This window comes from Orbicella faveolata, unplaced genomic scaffold (genome assembly GCF_042242905.1).
Source record: "Orbicella faveolata isolate gen_17 unplaced genomic scaffold, um_ofav_v1 contig_24, whole genome shotgun sequence".
NCBI lineage: Eukaryota > Metazoa > Cnidaria > Anthozoa > Scleractinia > Merulinidae > Orbicella > Orbicella faveolata.
The window spans coordinates 23,162,501-23,186,614 of NW_028301552.1; the positions used below are offsets into that span (position 1 = coordinate 23,162,501).

General features: G+C 38.7%; 2 protein-coding genes across 4 annotated transcripts in view; one reads left to right on the forward strand and one right to left on the reverse strand.

Annotated features, from left to right (window-relative positions):
• Positions 1–5,466, forward strand: part of LOC110048186 (ATP-binding cassette sub-family C member 4-like) — a 39,040-nt gene extending 33,574 nt beyond the window's left edge. For both annotated transcript variants that reach the window (XM_020753967.2, XM_020753968.2), the window contains exons 23-30: positions 470–700; positions 1,037–1,137; positions 1,478–1,669; positions 2,013–2,168; positions 2,496–2,585; positions 3,448–3,617; positions 3,723–3,828; positions 3,939–5,466. In XM_020753967.2, coding sequence (XP_020609626.1) covers positions 470–700; positions 1,037–1,137; positions 1,478–1,669; positions 2,013–2,168; positions 2,496–2,585; positions 3,448–3,617; positions 3,723–3,828; positions 3,939–4,220 — 1,328 coding nt within the window. In that variant the 3' untranslated portion in view covers positions 4,221–5,466. The remainder of the gene's footprint in view (positions 1–469; positions 701–1,036; positions 1,138–1,477; positions 1,670–2,012; positions 2,169–2,495; positions 2,586–3,447; positions 3,618–3,722; positions 3,829–3,938) is intronic.
• A 3,525-nt stretch (positions 5,467–8,991) lies between these two features.
• The window catches only part of LOC110048189 (ATP-binding cassette sub-family C member 4-like), a 29,532-nt gene continuing 14,409 nt past the window's right edge, over positions 8,992–24,114 (reverse strand). For both annotated transcript variants that reach the window (XM_020753971.2, XM_020753973.2), the window contains 20 exons: positions 23,909–23,956; positions 23,416–23,457; positions 22,775–22,966; positions 22,159–22,253; positions 21,189–21,275; positions 20,787–20,883; positions 20,441–20,683; positions 19,267–19,398; positions 18,198–18,235; positions 17,314–17,570; positions 16,715–16,794; positions 16,216–16,366; positions 15,669–15,899; positions 14,800–14,906; positions 13,755–13,946; positions 12,297–12,452; positions 11,715–11,804; positions 11,470–11,642; positions 10,840–10,945; positions 8,992–10,511 (listed from right to left, as the gene is read on the reverse strand). In XM_020753971.2, coding sequence (XP_020609630.2) covers positions 9,981–10,511; positions 10,840–10,945; positions 11,470–11,642; positions 11,715–11,804; positions 12,297–12,452; positions 13,755–13,946; positions 14,800–14,906; positions 15,669–15,899; positions 16,216–16,366; positions 16,715–16,794; positions 17,314–17,570; positions 18,198–18,235; positions 19,267–19,398; positions 20,441–20,683; positions 20,787–20,883; positions 21,189–21,275; positions 22,159–22,253; positions 22,775–22,966; positions 23,416–23,457; positions 23,909–23,956 — 3,048 coding nt within the window. In that variant the 3' untranslated portion in view covers positions 8,992–9,980. The remainder of the gene's footprint in view (positions 10,512–10,839; positions 10,946–11,469; positions 11,643–11,714; positions 11,805–12,296; positions 12,453–13,754; positions 13,947–14,799; positions 14,907–15,668; positions 15,900–16,215; positions 16,367–16,714; positions 16,795–17,313; positions 17,571–18,197; positions 18,236–19,266; positions 19,399–20,440; positions 20,684–20,786; positions 20,884–21,188; positions 21,276–22,158; positions 22,254–22,774; positions 22,967–23,415; positions 23,458–23,908; positions 23,957–24,114) is intronic.

Genomic DNA, 24,114 nt, shown 5'->3' on the forward strand with positions numbered 1-24,114 from the left:
CCTCACGTCCTAATGGGTTCTAATTATTTGTCGAGTACTGCTCTGCAAAATAAAACCATTATTGTTCAGTTTCCAAAGATCGATATAGGTTTTTGAGATTCCAAAATCATGCTAAAAATGGTGACAGTCTCCCTTTAAGTGAATGAAGATGCCGGCTTTTTAAATCCTGAAAATGCACGTGATACGGCAAGCGTTGGATATCACCTCAAAAATTACAAGAAGCTGTTGTCATTAAACAATGGTAAAGCGCCAACTACGGAGTAAAATTTAAACAGCAAGGAACCTCTTGTTAGGAACATGGTCAAATTCAATGATTCGGATTTCGGCTGCAAGCAAAATTTCGATAGTTATATCTGGCTTTGCCTTACGTTACATCCAGTCTTGTCATCGCTCTTGTTCGCCAGCAAAACATGCAGCAATGAAGCACCGAACATTACTCACTTTCCTGTTGGTTTTCCTTCTTTTACAGGCCGTAGCCCATTATTTGGTCATTTTTCTACCACTCTGCTTGGCCTGGACACTATTCGTGCATTCGGTGTGGAGGAGGTGTTCACGGATCAAATGAACTCTTACCAAGACGCACACACCAGAGCCTGGTTCACGTTTATCTCTACTTCAGCCTGGCTCTCCTACAGGCTTGATATACTCTGTGTCATCTTCATTTCCTTTGTGGCATTAGTTTCTCCTGCTTTGAAATCATGTAAGTTATAATTTGTTTGCTATAGAGGATGAGCAATGTTTGTGCTGTTTATTTTACATGTATATCAATCGAGTAGGTAAAAAACACTATGTAGCAGCAAGAGAACCATGAAAGTAAAACTCTTTTTTTCTGTGGAGTGGAGAGCTTGCACAAATAATGATTTCTTCTGAGTACTGATTCTAATGATATTGCTATGAAGGTTGATGATGATGTGAAAAGTCAATCCTCATTCCTGTGTCATTTCAAGTTGTAAAAGACGATTTGTCTCATGCACTTGAAGGCATTAAGTACACTTAGTGGATGTTAACAAAACTTGTCTTCGTTTGTATTTTTCAGCCTTGAGTGCTGGTGTGGTTGGTCTTACGCTGAGCTATGCCATCAAGATATCAGGAGTGTTTCAGCAGTGCGTCAAACAAAGTGCAGAAGTCGAAAATTTGGTCAGTTGAAAATCATGCGTGTCTTCGTTTTTTGTTTTATCTCACGTGGTAGTAGTTTTTAGAATAGGTGTTGTAGCTACGTTTTTTGCCCTAAGCAAAAATTAAAGCTGTAATAATTTGGCTTAAGTACATTTTAGTAAAATTGAAATGAATCGCTGATTAGTTTGCCAGAACTTGCGGCTGCTATAGTAACAGGTAACTAATTGGTTTCCGTAGTTGACAAACTAAGGGAAGGTGGGATATAACGCCCTCTGAGTGAAGCAAAATCTTCTATTATGGAGAATGTTGTGGTAATAATGTGTGTTTGGTAACTTTTCTGTTGTTATTGCTTTTTTGTCAGATGACATCTGTCGAGCGCATTTTGGAATACTGCAGCCTTGAACCAGAAGCGCCAAGAGAGACTGATACTAAACCTCCTGCCGACTGGCCTTCCAAAGGCGAAATAGAGTTTGATAATATGAGCTTTAAATATCACAAATCTTTACCCCGGGTGCTGCACAGCATCTCGTGCTGCATCAAACCACATGAGAAGGTAACTCCTTTGTCTGAGCATTCTGTATCCAGTCGGCGTTTCCTTTATCGGACCGCTTGTTTAGACCTGAGAGGTAGAGTGCTTTTCTCTGTGCTTCATTTTGCAAGATGCACTTTATTATTGCTTGCTCTGAAAATAAAGCGGAAATAGCTCGCATATAGCTTTACTTTTTGGTTGCATATAGCTTCTGCTTTTGGTTACTGAGAAAAAAATAGCCAAACGTTACAGTAAATATTTGCTTGTTGGGAAACGGGTTTAAATACACGGCTGTTTGCCGGTACAAGGTTTAATTCTTAAGTATTAGCATAGAATGAAAACAGTTTTACGTTCTTCCTGATTTCAGATCGGTGTGGTGGGCCGCACAGGGGCCGGGAAGTCTTCATTACTATCAACTTTGTTCCGCTTGGCAGAACCAACCGGAGCTATAAATATCGATGGTGTCAACATACAGCAAATAGGGTTGAAAGACCTGAGGAGTAAACTGTCTATCATCCCACAGGTCAGCTTCGCAGCGCACGGCTGCCACCTTAAAAACTTGTCATCGCTTTTTCTTCAACCTAAAGGATAAGTGTGTTTCTGAAATATTGCTTATCTCCAGCAAGGCCATCCACTGAAGAAGGGTGTGAATATCGTAACAACTGTGTCTTAGAGCGTTTCAGTTTTACCTTTTGATGGCCATTGCTTGTTAGAAGCCAGAGAAAACATGGTACCTTTTAGTTTACAATACATAAGAATGTCTTCCTTAAATTGCAAATATCTTATCGTACCGTATTGTTTTCTTTTTTCTTCTCATTTCACCTATTTGAACGTGTCGTTTCCTTTGTAGGAGCCTGTACTTTTCAGTGGCACCATGAGAAGAAACATTGATCCCTTCAGTGAGCACAGTGATTTAGAATTGTGGAGAGTTTTAGAACAGGTACGTCGCAGTGAAGCCATATTAAGAGGGGAACTAGAGTTACACGAGTGGATACGTGTGTTCTTATCTAAACTGGAATCTTGCAACTAATCCTGGCCGTACAGCTGTTCGAAAGTTATTTTTACTGATAATTTTGATTGATAATTCACCCGTTTGTACTGTAAGTCAGCTGCTAACTGTAATGTTCTGAGTTATAATCAACCATTACATATATTTATGACAGGTCTTTTCATGAGGCCCTTTGCTAAAGATTACCTGCCGTACTTCAAGATTTGATAAGTCACCTGAGATTTTGTGGAGATCTTAAATTGCAGCCTGTGAAAGCAGACTAGTCATTTTGGATTTCCTAGGTTTCATCATTGGTTATTGTGTATCGAATAATAACAGGCGTTTAAGTCAAGACTGTAAGATTGGCCTTTTCTAAAACCGTTGTGCAACAGTTGATTTCATCTTGAAGTTCTTTACCTCTTCACGTATGTGTTGGGCACTGTACCACACACAGTGGCTCTCACCACCCTGGGGAAACAAATGGATATCAGCGAACTGTTAGACAGTCTCGATTACCAGCCGCTGTTCGGGAAGGGAGTCCGCGCTCCTGCCGCAAAGGAATGGGCAAGAACGTAGATCGGTCTCGAGAGATCAGCGGAAATGGAGATTAACTGTTAGAGCAATGCGACAAAACTGTGAGGCATAATCGGCGATGGACTGGCGTCTCACCCATGGAGGGTAGAAACAAATCATGATACGGAGACCGGAATAATCTGAGCCAGTTTAGCCCGACTGCGACTACCTTAATCACGACCTACTTCTTAACTGGACGTCATTGAAGGAATATAAAAGTTAATATTATTTTTCTTATCAGGTGCAGTTGAAATCTGCCGTCGAAAGCATGAAGGGCATGGACACTGAGTTTGCCGAGGCTGGTTCAAACTTCAGCGTGGGACAGCGGCAACTGGTTTGTTTAGCACGCGCCATTTTGAAGCACAATAAAATCCTGGTGATTGATGAAGCCACAGCAAACGTAGACCCGAGGTTGGCCTTATTACTGTATTTAAACTGAAAACTAGGCGATAGCTAGAAAGATGTATTCTTTCTCTTGGATGGGTAGCGGTACTGACCAAGCCTTCTTGCTTCTAGGACAGATACTTTAATCCAGGCCACCATCCGTGAAAAGTTCAAGAAGTGCACTGTACTAACGATAGCTCACCGTCTTCACACCATTATGGATTCAGACAGAGTTATGGTAAGCTTAATTCATTTTAGAATGATGCGAATTGCCAGGCAAATCGTTTTTTGACACACTACAAAAAATGCGGTGAGGAGTGAAGGTGTCTCTACTTTGATTTGTTTCAGGTTTTAGACGCAGGAAGGTTAAAAGAATTCGACGCTCCCTATACACTCCTGAAAAACCCTCGATCAACGTTTGCGCAATTAGTAGCTCAGACAGGACCGCTGGAATCCAAAAGGCTCTTTGAAATAGCTCGCCAAAAATATTATTCAAAGAAGGCCATACCGGAAACACAGGAGGAGGAGTTTGTGGATGGGTTCCAGTCTCCCACTGCAGTAAGCCTGATTGTCCCTAATGGGACTGTTAACGAACGCCAACCTGAACTTCAGTTCGAGTCAACTGTTTGATTTAAATATTAAACGCCTACTTTATCGTACATATACAGTAACACAGAACATGAATATACTATTCTCTGAACTCTGTCGACTATAAATTACACCATTTCATTTTTTTAATCATCACGTTTAAGATTTAACACATTTAATCTATAAGTAATATATAAGCCAACCAGTTATAAATAGATTAATAGTGATTAATCAGATATTGTTGATTGGATATCAGTTCAGTTCCTAACAAACCCATTTACTTGAAAAACCAGAAAGAAACGCTCCTCCTACTCCCCCAAAGTGTAAAGATGTGGAATGTTTTCGGATTCTTTTTGTAGTATTCTCTCTCTGTCTCCAAATCAGCTCATAGGTATTTGTAAGCAGTTGAAGCAGTTTTCAATTGAGCGTCGTAAAACCAAGACCAAAGTTATCACTCTAGCCAATCGCAGAGGACACGGAAAATCCAGTGAACCAATCAAAGTTCGAAGTAATTACGTGTAGCTGACGCAAAGCGCGGGAAAACGCGTGCGATTGAGTAACTATTGGATTTGGCTTTACTTCTGATTGGATGAAAAAGTGGCGCGAGTTTTTAAGCCAATCATATAGTTAGGCAAAACCAATTACTTTTCGACACTCAAATGAAAAACGCTCTGTTGTAGATCGAATATTTTGCCTCAATTGAAAATCAGAAGAAAACTGTAAGAAATGTTAGTTTGTTTTGTTCGTTAGTAAATCTGGAAAATCCTATTCATAGACCATGCAAACCTTCATCCCGTGTTATTTATAAATGCAAGTGTTGGAGAGGCAACACACTTGAGCACACGCGGGCTGCAACATGAAAATTCGAAACTCACTAGTCATCCTTAACCAACAAGACAGAAGAACAAAACAACAACAAAGCAACAATTTCTTGAGGGCAAAAGATCCTCCTCTGAACCTTGAAGTTTGTTTTTAATCTAGTCACACTCGGAACAGCTCATCTTGCATTCAGTATGAATAAGCAACGTGGGTTTTCTCTCCCAACATTCAATTTTAGATGACTAAATGTTTTATCGTGTTTAGCCTTTCATATTTCATATTTTTCCTATCCGTAGCGAACATCCCATTCTACAGAGATCTCTATCCTAAATACTGTACCTGAAATTGGATTAGTATTTTAATTTATTTTTAAATATGTTTTTTAAAAAAATATGCGAGAGTTCTAGACTTATACGAACCTATAGAAATGAGTAGATCATTGACTGATATGATTATTTCTCACATTGAAGAGTTGTGTGTTATGTATAATAACTATATATTCAACTTAGCACGGCTCCCATCATTGAGGGTCGTGCATGGGGGGAGGGGAGGGGGGGGGGGGGGGTCCTCTGGCACGGTTTACGAGCGGAAAATATAGCGAATCACGGATATCAAAATTTCATTTTCCCGAATCACGAAAATAAGCAAGTAAGGTACTTTTTTTTAATAACCTGCTCTTACGTTGGAAAGTGTTTGAAGAAAGCAAACTCGTGAAAGGTTAAGTAAAGGCTCCTTGCGAATTGCATACCTAAATTGCTTTCGATAGACGACTCTAACCGTTCGGAGGACTCAAGAAGAAATATAGAGCGGTGAAATCACGAATATCGGTTAGTACAGTGGAATCCCGATTTCTCGAACCCCCATTTTCTCAAACCTCCCGATAACTCGAACCAAAAATCGTTTCCCTCTCCTCAGTCGAACACTGTAATTTTACCGCGATTTCTCGAACTCTCCGATTTTTCAAACCAATTTTCGTTCCCCTTGGAGGTTCGAAAAATCGGGATTCCTCTGTAATTCATGTCCTTCACGGGTCACGCAAAATCTTCGGGTAACGGATCACGAAGAATAATTTCTTAATAATTATATTCGCATTTCATGGAGAATAAAATCAGCTAATCACACATCACGAAAATACCCGTGTACGACCCTCATCTTTGGTAAATGAGATCTGATTAAAAAGAAATAAATTTACGAATTTTTGTCGAAACAGTTGCTGAGATGCTTGATTAGTGAAGAGCTTTTCCGTCGGTAGTTAGACGAGAATCAAACTTCAGAGAAAACATTGGTGCATCGTGAAACCACTTATATTGTTGCCGTTTATTGCTGTGAGCAATTTATTTCTGTATTTTTTTCTGCATGTCTGCTAACTACAAGCTAGTTTATTGGTGACAGTTCAAATGAGCATTCAACTCTTGATGTATTTAAAGCACATTTCAAAGAAATGGATTACTAAAACTTCGTATGAGACTCTGAAACATAGTATATTGAGGATATAACACGGTGGCGAGAACATAATATTAATATCTTTGAGTCAACGTGTAATGTTCTTTTTGTTATATAGACAAAAAGGAAGCCAATCGAAAGTAGAAGCCGTAAATGAACCGCAGCTCGGTGGCTGAAATATCCAACCTCGTTCCCAGGGTCTCTCATCTTCCCACCTCCCCGGAGAGAGAAAGAGAGAGAGGAGAGGGCCCTCTCCTCTCTCGAACACACAGGCACTATGTGTCCGTACTGACGGCCAGAAATATCACTTAACCAAAAATACATCTCAACTAGAGTTAGATGCCATCGCGACTCTGCTCGTTTTAAGAGGTTTTTTCAAAATCAATCAAAAACGATACTCGGAAAAGGATTTTTTTACGAAGCTAAAGAATCCGTTGATATCGCGTGTTTTCTCTCTCACCGCTTTCACCTAGCTCACGAGCAATCGGAATCCGCAACAGCCGGAATCCGCAGGCGGAACAAACAACAACAACAACAACAACAGCTAGCTTTATTTGCACTGACAACACTAAAACAGTAGTGATTATCATGAACACATAACAAGGTTATGAGATAGCAACCAAGTTACATCGGTTTGATTTGAAAGGAGAATATTGCGTAGATCAAAGTAGGATGAGTATTAACATAATGATTTACAGAGGTCGTAAGTTCACCGTTGGCTTGTAATGGAGATAATTGCTTAAAATACGGACTGATATTTTGTATTTTTCTATAAAATTCATCTCTTAGAATAAAGTAATTAATGCAATTAATAAAAAAAAAAGTGGGATTCTGTCATCTTCAATTTGATTAGATTTACAAATAGGGCAGAGTCTGTTAACCGTTGGAATTTGGTCATATCTACCCTAACTCTAACCTTAACGTTTACCAGGTTCAATCTTTAGTTTGCGACTGCCTATCCTAAATTTCACCAGCTCTTTTCTTTCGGTTAGCTTGCTTGGTAGGCTCAAGTAAGAGAGGGGTGTATAGTCGTTCTTAAAAGTGCTGAAAAATTCTAGTTTAGTGGAGTTTTGCATAGTATGTTGCCAGTATAAAACATACTTTTGTTGCATTCGGCTAACATAGGGTTTGATTTTAACGTAAGATCAAAAAAGGCAAATTTTATAATTCAGACATACTTATTCTATTAGAATGAAAACTATTTTTACTATCGCGATGAAGATCTTCCGACATGAGAAAGATTTGTTTAACAATAGAGCAATTATCCTTACTTAGAAGATACGAGGAGTAATTCATGATTTTCTGATTGATAGCTATAATGAGAGGAAACCTACAAAGTTCAGCTATACATGCTACATTGGATGCCTTTTTCCTTACTTCTAAATAACGTTTACAGAATTGGAGATGTGTTTTTTCGATCTGGGAACTGGCCCAAGACTTTGCATATTCACCACAGATTTCACTGTTGTTTGTCAAAATTGGGGAGATAACAGAGGCGTCGAAAATTTACCTCCCTGATTACCTACAGACCGATCTCTCTCCACCTCTCGCTCTTCCAACTTGTAAGTGTCGAGACAACTTCGGCTTTCTCAGCTCGACTTGTGGACAAGTCTACATCCCGTGAAGAGAGGAGTAGAAATACCCCAGAAATACAGGATATTAGCACCGGCGTTACACCTACAGAAATGCATGGTTCATAGAGCCATCAGACCTCAATTCCGAATAGAAACCTAATAGTAAATTGTGAAACCGTTATCGTCTAGTGTGAAATTGATTCGAGAGCGCTATATTTTAGTAAAATGTATTACTAAGATTCGGAACAGTCACGGAACCAATCATAATGCTTTTCTCATCACGGATCAGTTTATCATATGATAAATGAGATATTGATTCAATGATTAAATGAAACATACAAAACAAAACCATGGCGGGTTGTGTCAGTTTACGTCATTGCAGCCCCTTATGTTTCTCAGGGGTTAGTGCAGAAAAAAATCTACTCTCGACCTCCCCAAGGTGCCTTGTTCTATAATTGCTGTTGTGTGGAGGTACTGAATACTGAAATGTTTACTCAGAAGTCTCAGAAGCATCCTATCTCTCGTAGTATAACCTGCTGCACAAGGTTGGTTGGGCTCAATTAGGCGATGAATCAGCAGATCTTCACTACCATCCATTGCGACGGTCAACGCGCACTCAATGAGTCGATAATCACTTGCTTGTGATTGAACACGACCATCCTTTGCTGTCTCTGTACTCGTCCATAAAATAGGGGAACGGAAGGGGAGGGGAGGGGACGGGACGGGGGTGCTTATTCGAGGAAAGGCGCTTATTTTAAATTTTGGCCGATAGTAGGGACGTTTATTCGAAGAGAGCGCTTATTTGAGGGGACGTGCTAATTCGATGATTTACGGTAGACAAAGAAGAGGCCTTACTCATTTTAAGAACCACGCTCGCCTTACTGTTATGCCGGGCGGATGATAAATCACACGGGGTAACCACCCTACTGCGGTCGCCTGTGCAACTTTCATCTCAGCCCTAGAAAAATAAGTCTCAATTTAAATCGCTGCTAGTTATAACTTTATTTATGTACGTTATATCGATTTTACAACCTTTTTCCGTATTGCATGGTTACGTAATACAGTGCTACTACTCGATCCGGGCCACCAAGAAGAAAACTAACCAATCAAAACGTAAACTGAGCACAATGGACTGGTAGCTTCTCGTGACGGCAAGTAATGGTCTGCGTAATATACACTCAGAGATTCAGTTCTTGACGGCAAATTATCATAATTATAAATCTCGCTCGAAAAATTTGGCTTGAAAACTCATTTTGCGACAACTAAACTGAAACCGTTGCAAAGCGCACAAAATTAAGGGTCGAAACAAACCAATAAACAAATAGCAGGGTCTCCTGAGAGGTTCACGACACTTCACACTTTCTTGAGTTTTCAATTTTTTTAAGATCTATTGTTCGTATTCTTCAATGTTATTGGTTTATTCGAGAAAAAAAAATCCTTTGTTCTCAAGAAACGTTCTGATTGGTTAATCTTTTCCAAGCGGCCCGGTTCGAGTAGTCGCACTGTAAGTGTAAATCTACCTACTATGCATATCACGGGATATATATATTTTTTAGTCGCAACCTTATGTTATTAACTATTTGATAAATTACGGAGAATGAAAAAGGCGAGCCGAAAGGAGTACATGACGACGCAGGTCAGCCGAGAAAACCCTGGGGCGAGTTTGTTACTGAATGTGTCCCATCGCGGGGTTAAGTTCCTAAACCTATTAAAATACTTAAAACATATTGCAGCTTGGCTACGGATTTTTACTAATACTAACACGCATTGTGTGGTAGTGTCGTTTTTATACTTCATTTTAATAAATGTGCAAGGCGTATTTTAAAACTATGTATGTGTATAGAGTTAAACGCGACCCTCTGACGCACTAAGGAGAGAACAGCACGCATTACGTTACATTGTACTGGACATTTGTGAAGAAACCTCTGAGAGGCACAACTGAACCCCAACAGAATACAATTCCGTCTCAAGCGGAAGTACCTTCCTTGTCTGAAGTAGTGGAATCATTCTGTTTGTCTGGTTTGATTTCAACATCTATTTGTTGTTGTAGCAGAGGTGCAGAGTCCCCATTATCCTCTGTTTCCGGTTGTTGTCGGGAGGGAGAGTCTTTCTCGAGGTTTTCCGGTTTTTGTTCTGGGGGAGAGTGGCAATTATCTTCTTTTTCTGGTATTTTAGGTTTTTGCGAAGAGGGAGAGTGATTATCAACCTGTTTTGCCGGTGTTTTCGGTTGTAGCAGAGGCGCAGAGTCGTTATCATCAGCTTCCGTTTCCGGTTTGACTGATATTTCTGGTACTTGTTGCGGTGCAGTGTTGTTGTCTTCAGCCATAGTTTCCGGTATAGCTGCTCGTTGCTCATGGTATTTGTCCCTTGCGATCTCGTACAATCTCCTTGCCTCCGCAGGCCCTGTTTGTTCCACCAGCAGGGCAAACAGACTGCGGGGATTCTTAAGTAGAACATAAGGTGCATCGAACTCTTTGAGGCGGCCAGCATCTAACACCTGATGACAGAAAGAGAGTCTATGAAGACAGCCAGGGAGATAATAACGAATAAACAAGTGAAGCAAGTAAATCTAACGGGAAAAGAGCCCTCCGCATTCAAATGAAATTGATTCGTTCATGGATTTCTGAGACAATTGTTAACTTTACAAGAGAGACCTCTCCGTAATTCAAAACTGATCAACAAGATGATTACAACTGATCTCGCGCGAGAAACCATCGTACCCACTATGTTGCAGGGTTGAAGAGCTACTTGTTACTGGTTAAGGAAGGATTTTTCTTTAGCTAAGCGATCATATGGTGTTTAAACAGAAAAAAAAAAGCTCGTACCATAACTCTGTCTGAATCCATAATGGTGTGAAGACGGTGAGCTATCGTCAGTACAGTGCATTTCTTGAACTTTTCACGGATGGTGGCCTGGATCAGAGAGTCCGTCCTGTTAAAAGCAACAGAACATTTTATACAAGGATCAATTACTAACCTAATTATATTCACTATTGCAAGGTTTTTCAAGTCCACACCTCTTGCCCTCGTAAGCAGTTACTACAGAAACGTACTAAGTAGAAAGACTAAAATCATTAAAAAAAAGCTAAAAGCACGCAAAACCATACTAAGTAATCCTCAGTTTTATTTTGAAGGCAATGTAGTTATATTACTCTTCTGCTACGGACCATCGTTTTTAACGCCTCGTGGCTCACATTTGATTGAGGAATAAAAAAACTTCCGGAACCAGGGTATCTGTATTAATGAAGAATAACTTTAAAACGCTTTGCCCAAAGATGTTCAAGAGTTTACGACTGGTAACCTAAACGATTATTACACTGATGACATGTGGTTTACTCTTGAAGTTTCCTGTCATATTTGATTTGCAGCATTACAAAGATTTCTAGTATATTAACGGGATCTTATGTAAAAACACTGACTTCCGTGACTTTAGAGCGTTACTGGACACTAACTAACCTTTGATCAACATTCGCAGTAGCTTCATCAATCACCAAGATACGGCTGTGCCTTAGAATTGCGCGTGCCAGGCATACAAGCTGCCGCTGACCAACACTAAAATTTGAGCCTGACTCCGCAAGCTCTTGATCTAGTTTGTTTGGCAACTCCTCCACAGCTTGTTTTAGTTGGACCTGCAAAAAACAGACATCATTTTACGCCAACATTTGCGCTAATTGTCCTGTCAGGTAAAACATTTCTGTTACCTCCTCCAGCACATTCCACAGTTCAGCGTCCTCACGCTCTCCAAGTGGATCCAAATTTCTCCTCATGGGACCACTAAACAACACGGGTTCCTACAAAAATTAACAAAATTAAAATTAAGTATATTTTGAGAGAATTTTCAAATATCACTCAAACTGTAAGTCCTCAGTTGCACTCCCCTTCATACCCATGCTTAATGACTGATGACAACACATCAAAATAAAATATCACATATTTATTCATCAGCAACAAAGCCCACTGTCAAATTTAATATCATCGGCCCAATAAATGCGAGAACATTATTGAAGTTAAGCTCAGTACAGATTACTTCTATCGATCCGTGTTATATGAACATTGTGAATTCTAATTGTATCATTTTCCTAAAACTGTTTCACTTTCGCAAGACTTCTGAACGAATTACTTTACCACGAAGAAACAAATGTCACCAATAAGTAACTGGAGAAAATACAGCAAAATAAGTACGATATGAAGCTGCACATTCTTTGATGTTCTCCGTTTCACACGGTATCATAATTTACAAAGCGACATATCGTGTTATTTGTCCTCCTGTTATGATTGCTCACCTGTGGAATGATGGACAATTTGCATCTCAAATCTCTAAGTCCAAGTTCTCGGATATTAATGCCGTCGATTTCAATTCTACCCCTTGGCTCTGCTAATCTAAACAATGTTGAAAGAAGAGAAGACTTGCCAGCTCCAGTGCGACCCACCACTCCAATCTGAAGAGAAGTAAAAGCACATCTTAAAAATCGTCATCTTAAATCAGCACTGCTTTTTACCCTCATTTGTTACAATGTACTTATTCCTTTAGGCCTATATCATCCATAATTTTAAAACCCTCTTCATTTTAAGCCATTTCCTTTCTCTTTATGAGGCCTTTTTTAATTATAAACAATAATAACTGTGATACATACATACATACATACATACATACATACATACATACATACATACATACATACATACATACATACATACATACATACATACATACATACATACATACATACATACATACATACATACATACATACATACATACATACATACATACATACATACATACATACATACATACATACATACATACATACATAAACTCTATTTAAGCTCGAATTTCAGAGTAGCTTGACAAGCTAATATTTCCGAGAACAAAATATTTGATAACGAAAAATTAAAATAGAAATTGCTATTTACATATTTACAATTGACTTATATTAACTAATTATAAAATTGTCATTTACATGTTTCATGAATTGGCTTTACTGATGTGCTTTTTAAAGTCTGAGAAGTTACATAACCTTATAAAATTGGGTAGAGAATTCCATTCTTTTGTTGCCAGATAAGTAAAGGAGTGGAGACCAAAAGTTGTAGTTTTAGGTTTGGGCATTTCCAGTATATAGTTTCCACGCATGTTGTATGAAGTAGAACGGAACGAGAACATGTTTCTCATATAGGCCGGATAGCTAGTGAAAAATAGACTTTTGTACAAAATAGAAAGGAATTTACTAATGCGTTGATCATGAAGTTGGAGACAGTTTACCCTGTCTAGCAGCACATTATAAGGCGATTCAAAATCGATGATAAAAGCGATGGATGTTAAACAAAAAAGAATAACAATAAATGTAGTAAAATTAAACTACAAATGTAGAACATTGATTGGCCATAAATATAACCAACTTAACCTGAAATCTGTTGCAGCTTAACTTATTCTCCGGCCCTTCCAAACAGAGTAACTGATATGAGCCGACTGTATTTTACCAACAATTTTCCTGTCAAAGCGATACAGACGTGTACTTTGCAGCGTCTTTACCGTTGTTTTCATCGTATTTAGCACGCTAGAAGGTAAAATCAAAACGATACTCGAAACACGCTGTAGTAAAGATAAGAGTGCAAGCACACAAAACATTTCCTTTGTGACTTTTGTTGATCTTCGCTTTTTATTAATTTTATTCAGACCATTTTATATGTACATATTCAAGATACAAAGGGATCTAAACTGGTCAGGAGAACAAGCAAACCTTTTCTGTGGGCTTGATAGTACAACTGATATGATGAAGCACATCTGGTAAGCCTTTGTGGTAAGTGAACGACATGCTGTCAAATTCAATCTGTCCGCGGGGTGGCCAGTCATCTTTAGGTTTAGTATCAGTTTCAGCTGGAGCCTCAGAATCCAGGTTCATGTATTCTACGATACGCTCTACAGATGTCATCTAATTAGAAAAGCACAATTCACACAGCTTTTAGCGACAGAACCCTAAGGAAGCATATTAAAACGCCGACGCTGTCTAAAAAAGTCTCCTTGCTGACAAGTCCAGAGTTAGTGGCGAACAAAATTACCTTCAGATGTAAATACCCTCATGATAATAGGAATAAATCTTCCGCAATGCCCGCCATTCACTCGGACCGTTTCAAGAATACATTCTTTAACAGGATAGTTTTTAAGTACAATGTAGCTTTGTAAATAGTGTACTTTTTGTATTCGATTTTTGTATTTGTTTCCATGTAAATATCTATCTTATTTAGAGACATATTGTAGCCCATTAACATTGTTATTTTTAAATGTAACATAAGATATGTAATTTTATCTTTTGAACAATAAAGACACTTTATTTATTTATTTAATGATAATGATAATGATAATAATAATAATTTAAGGTAAAAACCATGGTGATTAATATCGAGTGCTGAGACTGGGGACGATTGACAAGGATTATGAGGAACAACGGTAACAATTGCATCCTTCATTGACTCAAAATGTGCTGTATGCACAGTGGCTTCTTTCACCTTTTCACAGACCCAGTATTGACCATTATACTCTTTCGCGTGTCTGTTGTTGTTTTGGTTTACACGATAACGACGTTTCTGTTGTTTTCCAATGCTGTACAGCGTGCAATGTATCCTGGCAAACCTGGGTCTTTAAAGACAAACAAACAGTTTTCTAATAATTCATAGGGTCTTTTAGATATTACTGAACGCCAGTCCAGTCATCTACTGACTTGAAAGAGAACCCTTTACATAAAACGTGCAGAAATATTCATTCCAGGATGGATGCATAACACTTACCAGATTTTCTAACTCGGCACTCTCCTCAATAAATGGCTGGAATACACCAGTTAACATGATACAATATGACAAAGTCAGTCCAACTACACCAGCACTCAGATCTACAGCTACAAGTGAAAAGAGGGTGTATAACGCCCTTTTAAAACTTTGTCATTGGATAATGCAGTCCAAGCGTTTTCATTGGCTAAGCTACCATGGTATATGAGCCACTGTTATACCTCCCAACTCAAATACGTTTCCCGATTGGAGGAGAACGTGTCACGTGTCGTGGCTCAAAACTCACTAATTCCCTGGGGCAAACAAAACTCACTAACTCCCTAGGGAAACAACAACTTGAACTTTCGACTCGCAGGTGATCAGGTCGTGCTCCTTGAAACCGCGCCAAATTTGTGAGCCAGCCGGCGTCAAGTAAACGATTTCTTCTCAGTTTTTTTTCTATTTTTGAGTTGGGAGGTATAACAAAACACTTAAGGCCTGGCCCCGCGAGAAATAGTGAATTTTGTTTCCCCTCGACCTCATGTTCGCCTCGGCTTCGCCTCGGGGAATATTGAGGGTCTCGGGGAAACAACATTTACTGTTTTCCATGGGACCAGTCATTACGTGCTTATTAAACCATGCTCTACGAATAAGGTAAGCTTACGCGTAAGTTTTTGCGGGCGTTTTTATTTTAATTTATTTCAGTTGTCTATATTTTAAGGGCGACACCTATGCTTCTGTCTTCCAATTGATCATAATTAAGGACCAGTCAAAATGCGAGAATAACGCGACATATCATATAAAACTAACTTCAAACAAATAATACCATGCTGTGTTTATATCAAATAACAGTCATTATTCCAAGAATTGTTCAAGGACTTGGGTCCACTTACTTCCTTTGATAGCCGGTGACACGAACGCAACAAAGGCAAGAAACAGTACAGTGAGCATCTCAAGCCTGAAGTTAAGCCAAGTCTGTCCCGCCAGGTACGTGAACCACGCCCTGGAGTGAGCGTCTTGATAACTGTTTACTTGGTCTGTAAACGTTTCCTCCACTCCATAGGCACGTATAGTGTCCAGACCAAGAAGAGTGGTAGAGAAATGACCAAATAAGGGACTACGACCTGTAAAACAGTAGAGAATTAATGAATTTTCATTCCTCAAACAACCAACGGATTACTTCAGAAGATCATCAAAAGCTAAACAGCTACCAACACATAAATATGTGCTTGGATACAAAGTGGGATTATTTAGAACTGCTTTTTGGCAAAATTACTCGAACACTGAGATCCAAGTAACGACTGTTTGTCTGATGAAGGAAGTTAACAGTGTTTTTTAACGTTTTGTAGTGTGTTGCTGTGAGTAACATGACGTAGGCAAAGACAAGTGATTGTTATTAGGTCATCTTAAGACAGAAGAGTAACACAGGGTTCTGCTCACTTATTCCTTCAATACGCTTGATTTCTCGAGATGACTTCATGAAATAATTCCTCAAATAAACAAAGCCTATTATGAGAGGTACAACCATCACGATTGTCACTGGATTATTGACTGCTACTAATCCTAAAATGCCAAGACACACCAAACCAGTCTGCAGAAAAAAAAAACACGATTTAGAACAATCAAAACATTACTTTAAAAATATAAAAAAACACCAAGGAACGATGTCAAAGAAGAATTCATCAATTAACGACTCATGTTATTTTCTGAGAGCGGAATTTTTCAGATCTAAAGAGCACAATAAAGGATGACAGAAGGACTCCAAATCTTGCAGTTCGCCATAAATTACAAATGACACGCGATTGTCATTTTAATAAACGATTTGGCATTAGCCGTTTCCTGCCAATTATCAACACTTAAAAAACCTGCTGAACTGCTAATTTTTGTTATTAGCATTAATTAACCAATGTCAAGTAAGATCACACAAACTACATTTCACCTGTAAAACATCGCAGAGGATCATGGGCATCATGTCGTCTATCATACCAATGTCCTTTGAAAATCTGTTGAGAATTCGCCCTAAAAACCCGTCAAAGTTCATCATTGATTGAAAATGCCTGTTTTGGTGCAAAGCCTGTTTGACAACTTGCTCATGAAGAGCCACCTTAAGTAACTCGTTTTTTCTTTTCCCGCATTTACAGGCTCTAGGGACCTCCCATGTGATTTCTGATGACACAAACTCAATACCCGTTACCCGTAACTCTTCTTTTAGTTTTTTCTGTTCCTGATACAGTTATCACCTTTTATAAATGTTAAAGATGTGGGAATTCAAAATAGTCTTGTCCAATCACATTTCACTCATGTCTATCGACTTGATTTCAATGATAATATTGATATTTAAATAGTCCCGCCCGTGACTGCAAGGTGAAGTATCATTATTTTAGGTATACGTTTGGTAACGTTTCTTTACATTAAGTTGCAAGTTTATTTCATTTTATTTTCTCGACCTGCCCTATGTGTTCGTTTGTTTGCGAGACAAATTGTTGGAAAATCACAGCAATAAAACTTGGAAAGTGAACAAGCTAGGTGTATCCTCACCTATAGAATTGTTATCAAAAAAGTACATGGGTGCTCTCATAAGACTGGTAGGCATCTTGTCATACAGGTTTTTGGAAGCAACCACAGCAAGTGTGTAGTACAGCTCGATACAGATGAGACTTAGCAAAAAGAGCCCTACAACAAGACCACCATAAATCCCTAAGTACAGGGCCAGGTCTGGTTTTGATGCTGCAGTCGTTGTGGAGTTCTCGGTTTGTTGATATTTTGCTAAGTGGTACGACTCCTCAGCATTAGACCTGAGTAGACATAGCATAAAGAAAAATTTGAACGTGGAAAATAAAAGTACATAATAACATCCTCATGATCCTTGTGACAACAGAACAAAAGCTCTCTGTGAAGACACTGGGCGCGGATCAACTGTCAGGTCTACCCCAAGTAATAAGGATATGGGAGCAATGGTATCATGTGTACATTAAGCGAAACAGTACACAAGCTTTGACTCGAGGATTGTCGAACGTCTCTTTTCTTAATTACTTCAATGCTTATTTAAAAAAAACAGAAGAGCATGTCGAGAAAATTGCAAGTAGTAATTCTCATTTATATGTTGTTGATAACGTCTCTGAATTTCAAATGTTATTTTTGGTATGTCCAGACTGTATACAAAATAGTTGAGTGATCGTGGAGTCAGAACAGAGACGATGCTTTGAATCAGAGGGAGGAAAAAAAAGTTTAGGGGGGGGGGGGGTAAAGATGAGCCTGAAGGAGCCTACACTCTACGTCTTGCGGGTCCAAGATAATATGCAAGCAAATTCCACCAACTCGCTGGCCAGAATGCCTGCACTGAATACCATACTACGAAAGAAGTGGAACTACCTTGCTATTATCGCCTTTTAAAATGTAAGAGGTAGAATTTGTTATCTTACCAATATGATAACCACCAATCTGCTAACATTGCTACTACCTACCACCAGAGTAAAAAGACAGTCACTTCACAAATCTTTATCCTTTCATTTACAAGAGTCGTACTCTGAATATTATACAATATGCAATTATTCTAGGTATTTCATCACCATTTTCAATTCCTCTTAGGGCTGTTTGCTAATACTATCATTCTAAAATATCAGGAAATGCCAAAAATAGACGGATTCGGCTACCGTGTTTACACTGATCCTTGTTGCCACCCAATTCAGGCCACGTGATAATTTATTTGCGAGGTATCAATTGTGCAATTAACCACACGCAACTAATTGCACAGTATGGACAAACAGAACTGTTGTAACCCCCCAAGTGAATCATCACATGACCTGAATTGGGTGGCAACAAGGATGTAAACCCAGTAACACGTTAGCCGAATCCCTGTAGGAGCGTGTTGTTGGTTCAGTATGGGCTAAAGATCAACAGGAATTCTGTGTTTCAAAAGTGGCTGGCCTCACATTAAAAAGGGAATTTGTGTCTGTCAAGTGCTTAAAAGAATACTGCATGCTATAGTGGTCAGCAGAAAATTCCAAACCTGCATTATGTAACGATATGCGAGAAAAAACGTTCTTTACTATGGCAGCAAACTTCTCAAAAAAAGTTGGGAGACGTGGAGGGCAGGGCGGGGGGGGGGGGGGGGACTTTACATGAGACTAAGGAGAGTAAGTCTGAACATTTGGCAGGAAACCCTTGCTATAGGATTTTAACGGTATATTCTCACTTTATACTTTCCTAAACGTTTCTACATTACCGAAATGAGAGGGAGAAAGTCCTCACATCGCAAAATATTTTCGCAATTCAAATTCACAGCAAGTAAAGTTTAGCATATCAGACAGATACCAATATTCACATGATACCACAGAAAAAAAGAACTGATCGCACATCTCAAATTTAACTTTATAGGATTTTTTTCTGTTTTAAAGTGTCCTTTTCACCATAATTCAAATTTGACCTTATGTAAAAAAAAAAAGTAACCTTTAAAAGAATTATTACTTGTATATCAGTTATATTTCTTACCTGGCAAAGAGCGAATAAAAAGATAACAACACAAGCAGTTCCTAGATTGTGAAATGCGCGGAAATATGCTAAGTAAGTCTTAGAACTGACAGCTCCTTCTTGTCTCTGTTCAGGTGGAAGAAGATTGTCCTCCTATGGAGCAAACAATTTAATGACAATAAGTGGCCTGTATCAGTGTTCTTATGGTGGGTTCGTCTGGGTGAGAGTAGTTCTGAAAAGAACTGTTGTTGGTGACTGACGTTAGACAACCTGCGCGGAAGCCATCTTCGGAACCCAGCGAAAAAAGCCAGTGGATGATGTTATAAGTCTGGTCCTTTGAAACTGATTGGTCAGTTTAGTCATAATGATATTGGCTGTAAGTCTGGTGTAAAGGTTGCCAACAGTCATTGGTCGGCTCTAGTAAGTTTCGATCTGTCTACTGTTAGTCAAATTAAGTCGTCCTGTTTGAGATCTGTCCGTCGGTTTTGTTTATGTCGTGAATAAGCCGTTTGTAAGTTGACGGTAGTTGCTGACATCTGTTAAGGGGCATTTGTTCTATGTTGGTGTATCAGCTTTCCAGAATCAGTCGTTGAAAATAGTCAGCACTGCAAGTTAAGCATTCAAGTAGTTGAGCTTTAGCAATCTTAGCACATGAAGTGTCAGCTAACGGGAAGTGTCAGTTGATGGTAGTAGTACAGGCGAAAGTCATGATAATATAAAGTTACTGTCGAACCTTCCACGAAGTTATTGACGGTAGTTAATGTCTATTTACAGGACCCGTGTTTCACGTGAATTTTCCAACTCAGGTTTGAATGTTAGTGGCTGTTTCGCCAAAGAAGCATGGGGAAAGATCCCCACAAAAACGCCCTCTAAGTTATGTTGTTAAAGACGAGGTACAGAACCACATATTCCTTGTCTGCATGTATTTTAAATAATCACAGGTTTATTAATTCACAAATTGCATAACACCCTTTTAGTACTGCCACTTGCCCTCTGGTTGTCTGTCGATAAACTTATTTGTATTTATCATTATTGGACTCCTAGATGTATGAATTCCACTTTAGGCCACTTGTCAAACAAAAGTGAAAACAATTTTTATCGGTGAGCTGAAAAAATCCGGTAAGATTGAACTTTCTGTGGTCTTCTGTGGTGTTTTATCGATAGTATTAGACAAGACAGGATTCATTAAACTTACATAAACAGACAATGTTGTGGTGGCGGACATGATGGAATGAGTACTGTCACCCACTTTACTAAGCCGATGACATGGAAATGAGTCTTGTCTACTTAGTTGCCTAGCAACCATCAGTCTTTCAGCATCCTTTGCCTCAATCTGACGACCTGCCTCTGTTTCTGGGTCAGTTAAGCACGCCATAATGTCTGTACTGCCTTTACATAGAGACAGTTCTTTATAGGGTCCTCTGTTAACCACCTTGCCCTTAGAACAAGATAAAGGGAGACAACAGGTGTTTTCAGTGATTATACTATGCTGCAGTTAGTGACAAAGCAGTGTTCAGTAGATCAATAATAAGCCCTTTTACCTGATCCAAGACCATCAAATCATCGGCTTCTCCAATATGCTGGAGCTGGTGCGTTACTAAGATACGAGGCTTGCTCGCCAGATATCCGCAAATACATCTTTTAAGAACAAAGGGAATATGATATGTCAGAGTGAGAAGTTAAATAAAAGAACAATCTGATCAAAATAAAAAATGACATGAAACGTCTTTGGACAAGGCAAATTCCAAAACTACTGTATGATCGATCAAAAAAAAGTGTACTGGTTATGCTGGGTCCCCGCACGCTTCTGTGTGATATTTCGCACGAGCTGTCTCCTTCACTTCACCGTGCCAGTACAATGAAAGTTATGAAAGTTATTTATTGAATTCTTTGAGCACATTGGCAAGTTGAATGCAGTATTAATATAAATTTAGTATTCTTACTTTTCAAACAGGTGTCGTCCCACATTTGCATCCACAGCACTCAATGGATCATCCATCAAGTAAATATCAGCATCTGCATACACTGCCCTGAAACAAACCAAGTCTGCTAACTAAAATCTAAATGGTTTTGTTGCAACCTTTCTCTGACTGAAAGAAAATAAAGAAGAAAAACGTCTGAAGTACAATTATGCAGTGCAACTTAATGTATGCCTTCGACAGGCATTTGAGGTCATGCTAAGCTTTATCCGCTTAAATAAATTCAGATGATTTCTTAAGGTTTGTCAAGTATATCTCTGTAAACAAGATGGCGATTTCAAGTCAGAAAGTGGGAAACTGGATTCAGGAATTGTAGCAATTTAGTATATGGAATAAGACTACGTGCTGTCCAATTTGGAAACAGCTGATGAGAAAAATTCCGAGGACTGGCTGACGAGAGAAAAGGCCGGGTTCATTTGGCAGTCAGAGAAATTTTTTTTTAACTCAATCAATTCCAAACTGGCCAGGATGTAGTTGGATTACCTGTTAATTATACCGTGCATGGAACTGTCCAAATTACTTGTTGATCTGAACAGTTTGCAAATTGCTCGTGCAGGCATGAGATGTTCTGCTGACAATTACGTAATTATGCATTTTACAATTTGCTTTGATCAGCAGGGCCTGGTAGAATAAGCTAACCCACGATTAGTGTGAAGTTTGATTTCAGTTTTATTACTTTTCAACCTTAATTTCTGCCTGGACTTTTTCCTTTAGCTTTGACCTTGACTAATCTTTAACTCCGCAAAACACATGCATTAAAAAAACTTCTCAATACACGACAAATTCAAACTTCGAGGAACCTTAATGCTATTCTCCCCATGTTCTTCGACCCTGAATAGAGTTCCTAATTACTATTACTATAATCCTAGATGGAAGCATTACTTGGCTTTTGAACAACCCGTCCCAGGGCTATATCTCCTATTATTAACCATACCTTGCCAAGTTGACTCTTGCCCTTTGACCTCCACTTAAGGACACACCTCGTTCACCCACTAAGGTCATGTCGCCCTCTGGGAGTAATTCAATATCCTATTAAAAGAATATTAGTGAGTTAATGGTTTGAACCCATGAAAATCAGTAGTTTGTATTATGTGATCGTGCGGGTGAGGGGAATTCTGAAAAGAGCTATTGTTGGTGACTAACAGCAGTTCGTTTCAGAACTCCCCTCACCCGAACGAGCACATAATACGAACTATATATACCAAAAGAATATCAAGAGCTAGTGTCTTCCCCAGTTAATAGCTGATACCATCCTCAAGAATTGAAGCTGGTGCTCTCGAGAGCAAAGTTGCAAATTTGCTATCAACTTTTTGAATTCTTACGAGTCCTCGAAGGATCAGAATCTCTCTCAGTACCAACAAAGCATTGACATTCTTCCACAAACCGCACTGTTATTCACATTCAGAATTAATTTAATGTTAAGTTTAAAAATCCTGGCTGATCTTTTCAAACCAATATTTTAGTTAATGTTCAGTAAAAAAATATTACTTGGAATATTCTGTAAAAATCAACCGTAACAACGATAGAAATACAATGTCAAATCTAGACACCTTATCCAAAGCACAGGCCTTGATCACTTCACTGAACTTGTCCTCTTCATCGTCCTGTCCAAACAGAATGTTCTGGCGTAGTGTTCCATTATAAATCCAGGCCTGTTGTGAGGCATAGGCAATTTTGCCTTTCACTGTTATGGTGCCATCAGACAATGGCAGCTCACCAAGTATTGCCATCAAGAGAGAAGACTAAAGGACAATAATTAACAGTAAGACTGTGAGTCAATTAGCTGATAGTTGCATGCAGTAACGGGTGAGTTAACAATGGAAGTCAGAAGAAATCAACAGTGAGCAGACTTATTGTTGTCAACTTCTGGCTTAACCCAGCGGCCAATGGTTATGTACCTTGGCAGGCGATATGTTTCATGGTTTTCATGGATAGTTTAACTATAACTGTTCTCGACATTAATATATTCACCACTAAGAATGTATACTAAAAGAAAAGTACTTGATTTACTTTAATCTTTGAAAAAAGAGAATTATTCATCAACAACTTCTTGACAGTTTTGAATGTTTTAAAAGTCAAAATGTATGCAATCTGATTCATCCTTGTTTGGTAACTATAGTACCAATACAGCATGTGGAATGTATTATATTTACATTCAATAATAACTAGTAACAGAAATCACTCGACAAACCTTCCCAGATCCAACAGTACCGATCACACCCAGCAGTTCACCCTAAAGACAAATGCAAATAATATTCTCAAACTCATTAATAATTCATCAAGTTTAGACAAAGGAAGTCATGAGGGTGTTTGGATATCTGATCTTAATTAACATAGATTTTTACGATTTTATTTCTCCGTCTTCTCCTTAGTTTTAGTTTCAATTGAGAAGATATATCAAACACTCAAGGCAGTGTTTGACCTCATTTCCAAACACCTCGAAGTTCGTCAAAAATACCCAGCTGCACGTCGTATTTTCAACTCTTTTCTTGGTGTTTGGAAATGTGGTCAAACACGGTCTTTCGTGTTTGATATATAAATTTACTTACACAATGAATAGGGTTTGTATTGACTGTAAGTAAAGCCTTAGCTGACGACTAAAAGAACACATGAGCATTTCAAAATATAATGGAACATTTGCTGATTCAGATTCTGCCACAACTGATCACAGATAAACCACTTACACTCGACACTTTGAAAGTCAGGTTGTCCAGAGTTGGGAATGCCAAGTTCTGAAAATTTAAAGAAATCACATAAAATAATTATTGAAGCTGTTCCATTCTTGGACTATCAGAACAATAAAGGCATTCAAATCTCTGACTTCCAGGGCGCATTAATGTTTAAAAGTTTTCAACAACCAGTAATATTCTTGCTGGAAAAAGAAACTGTC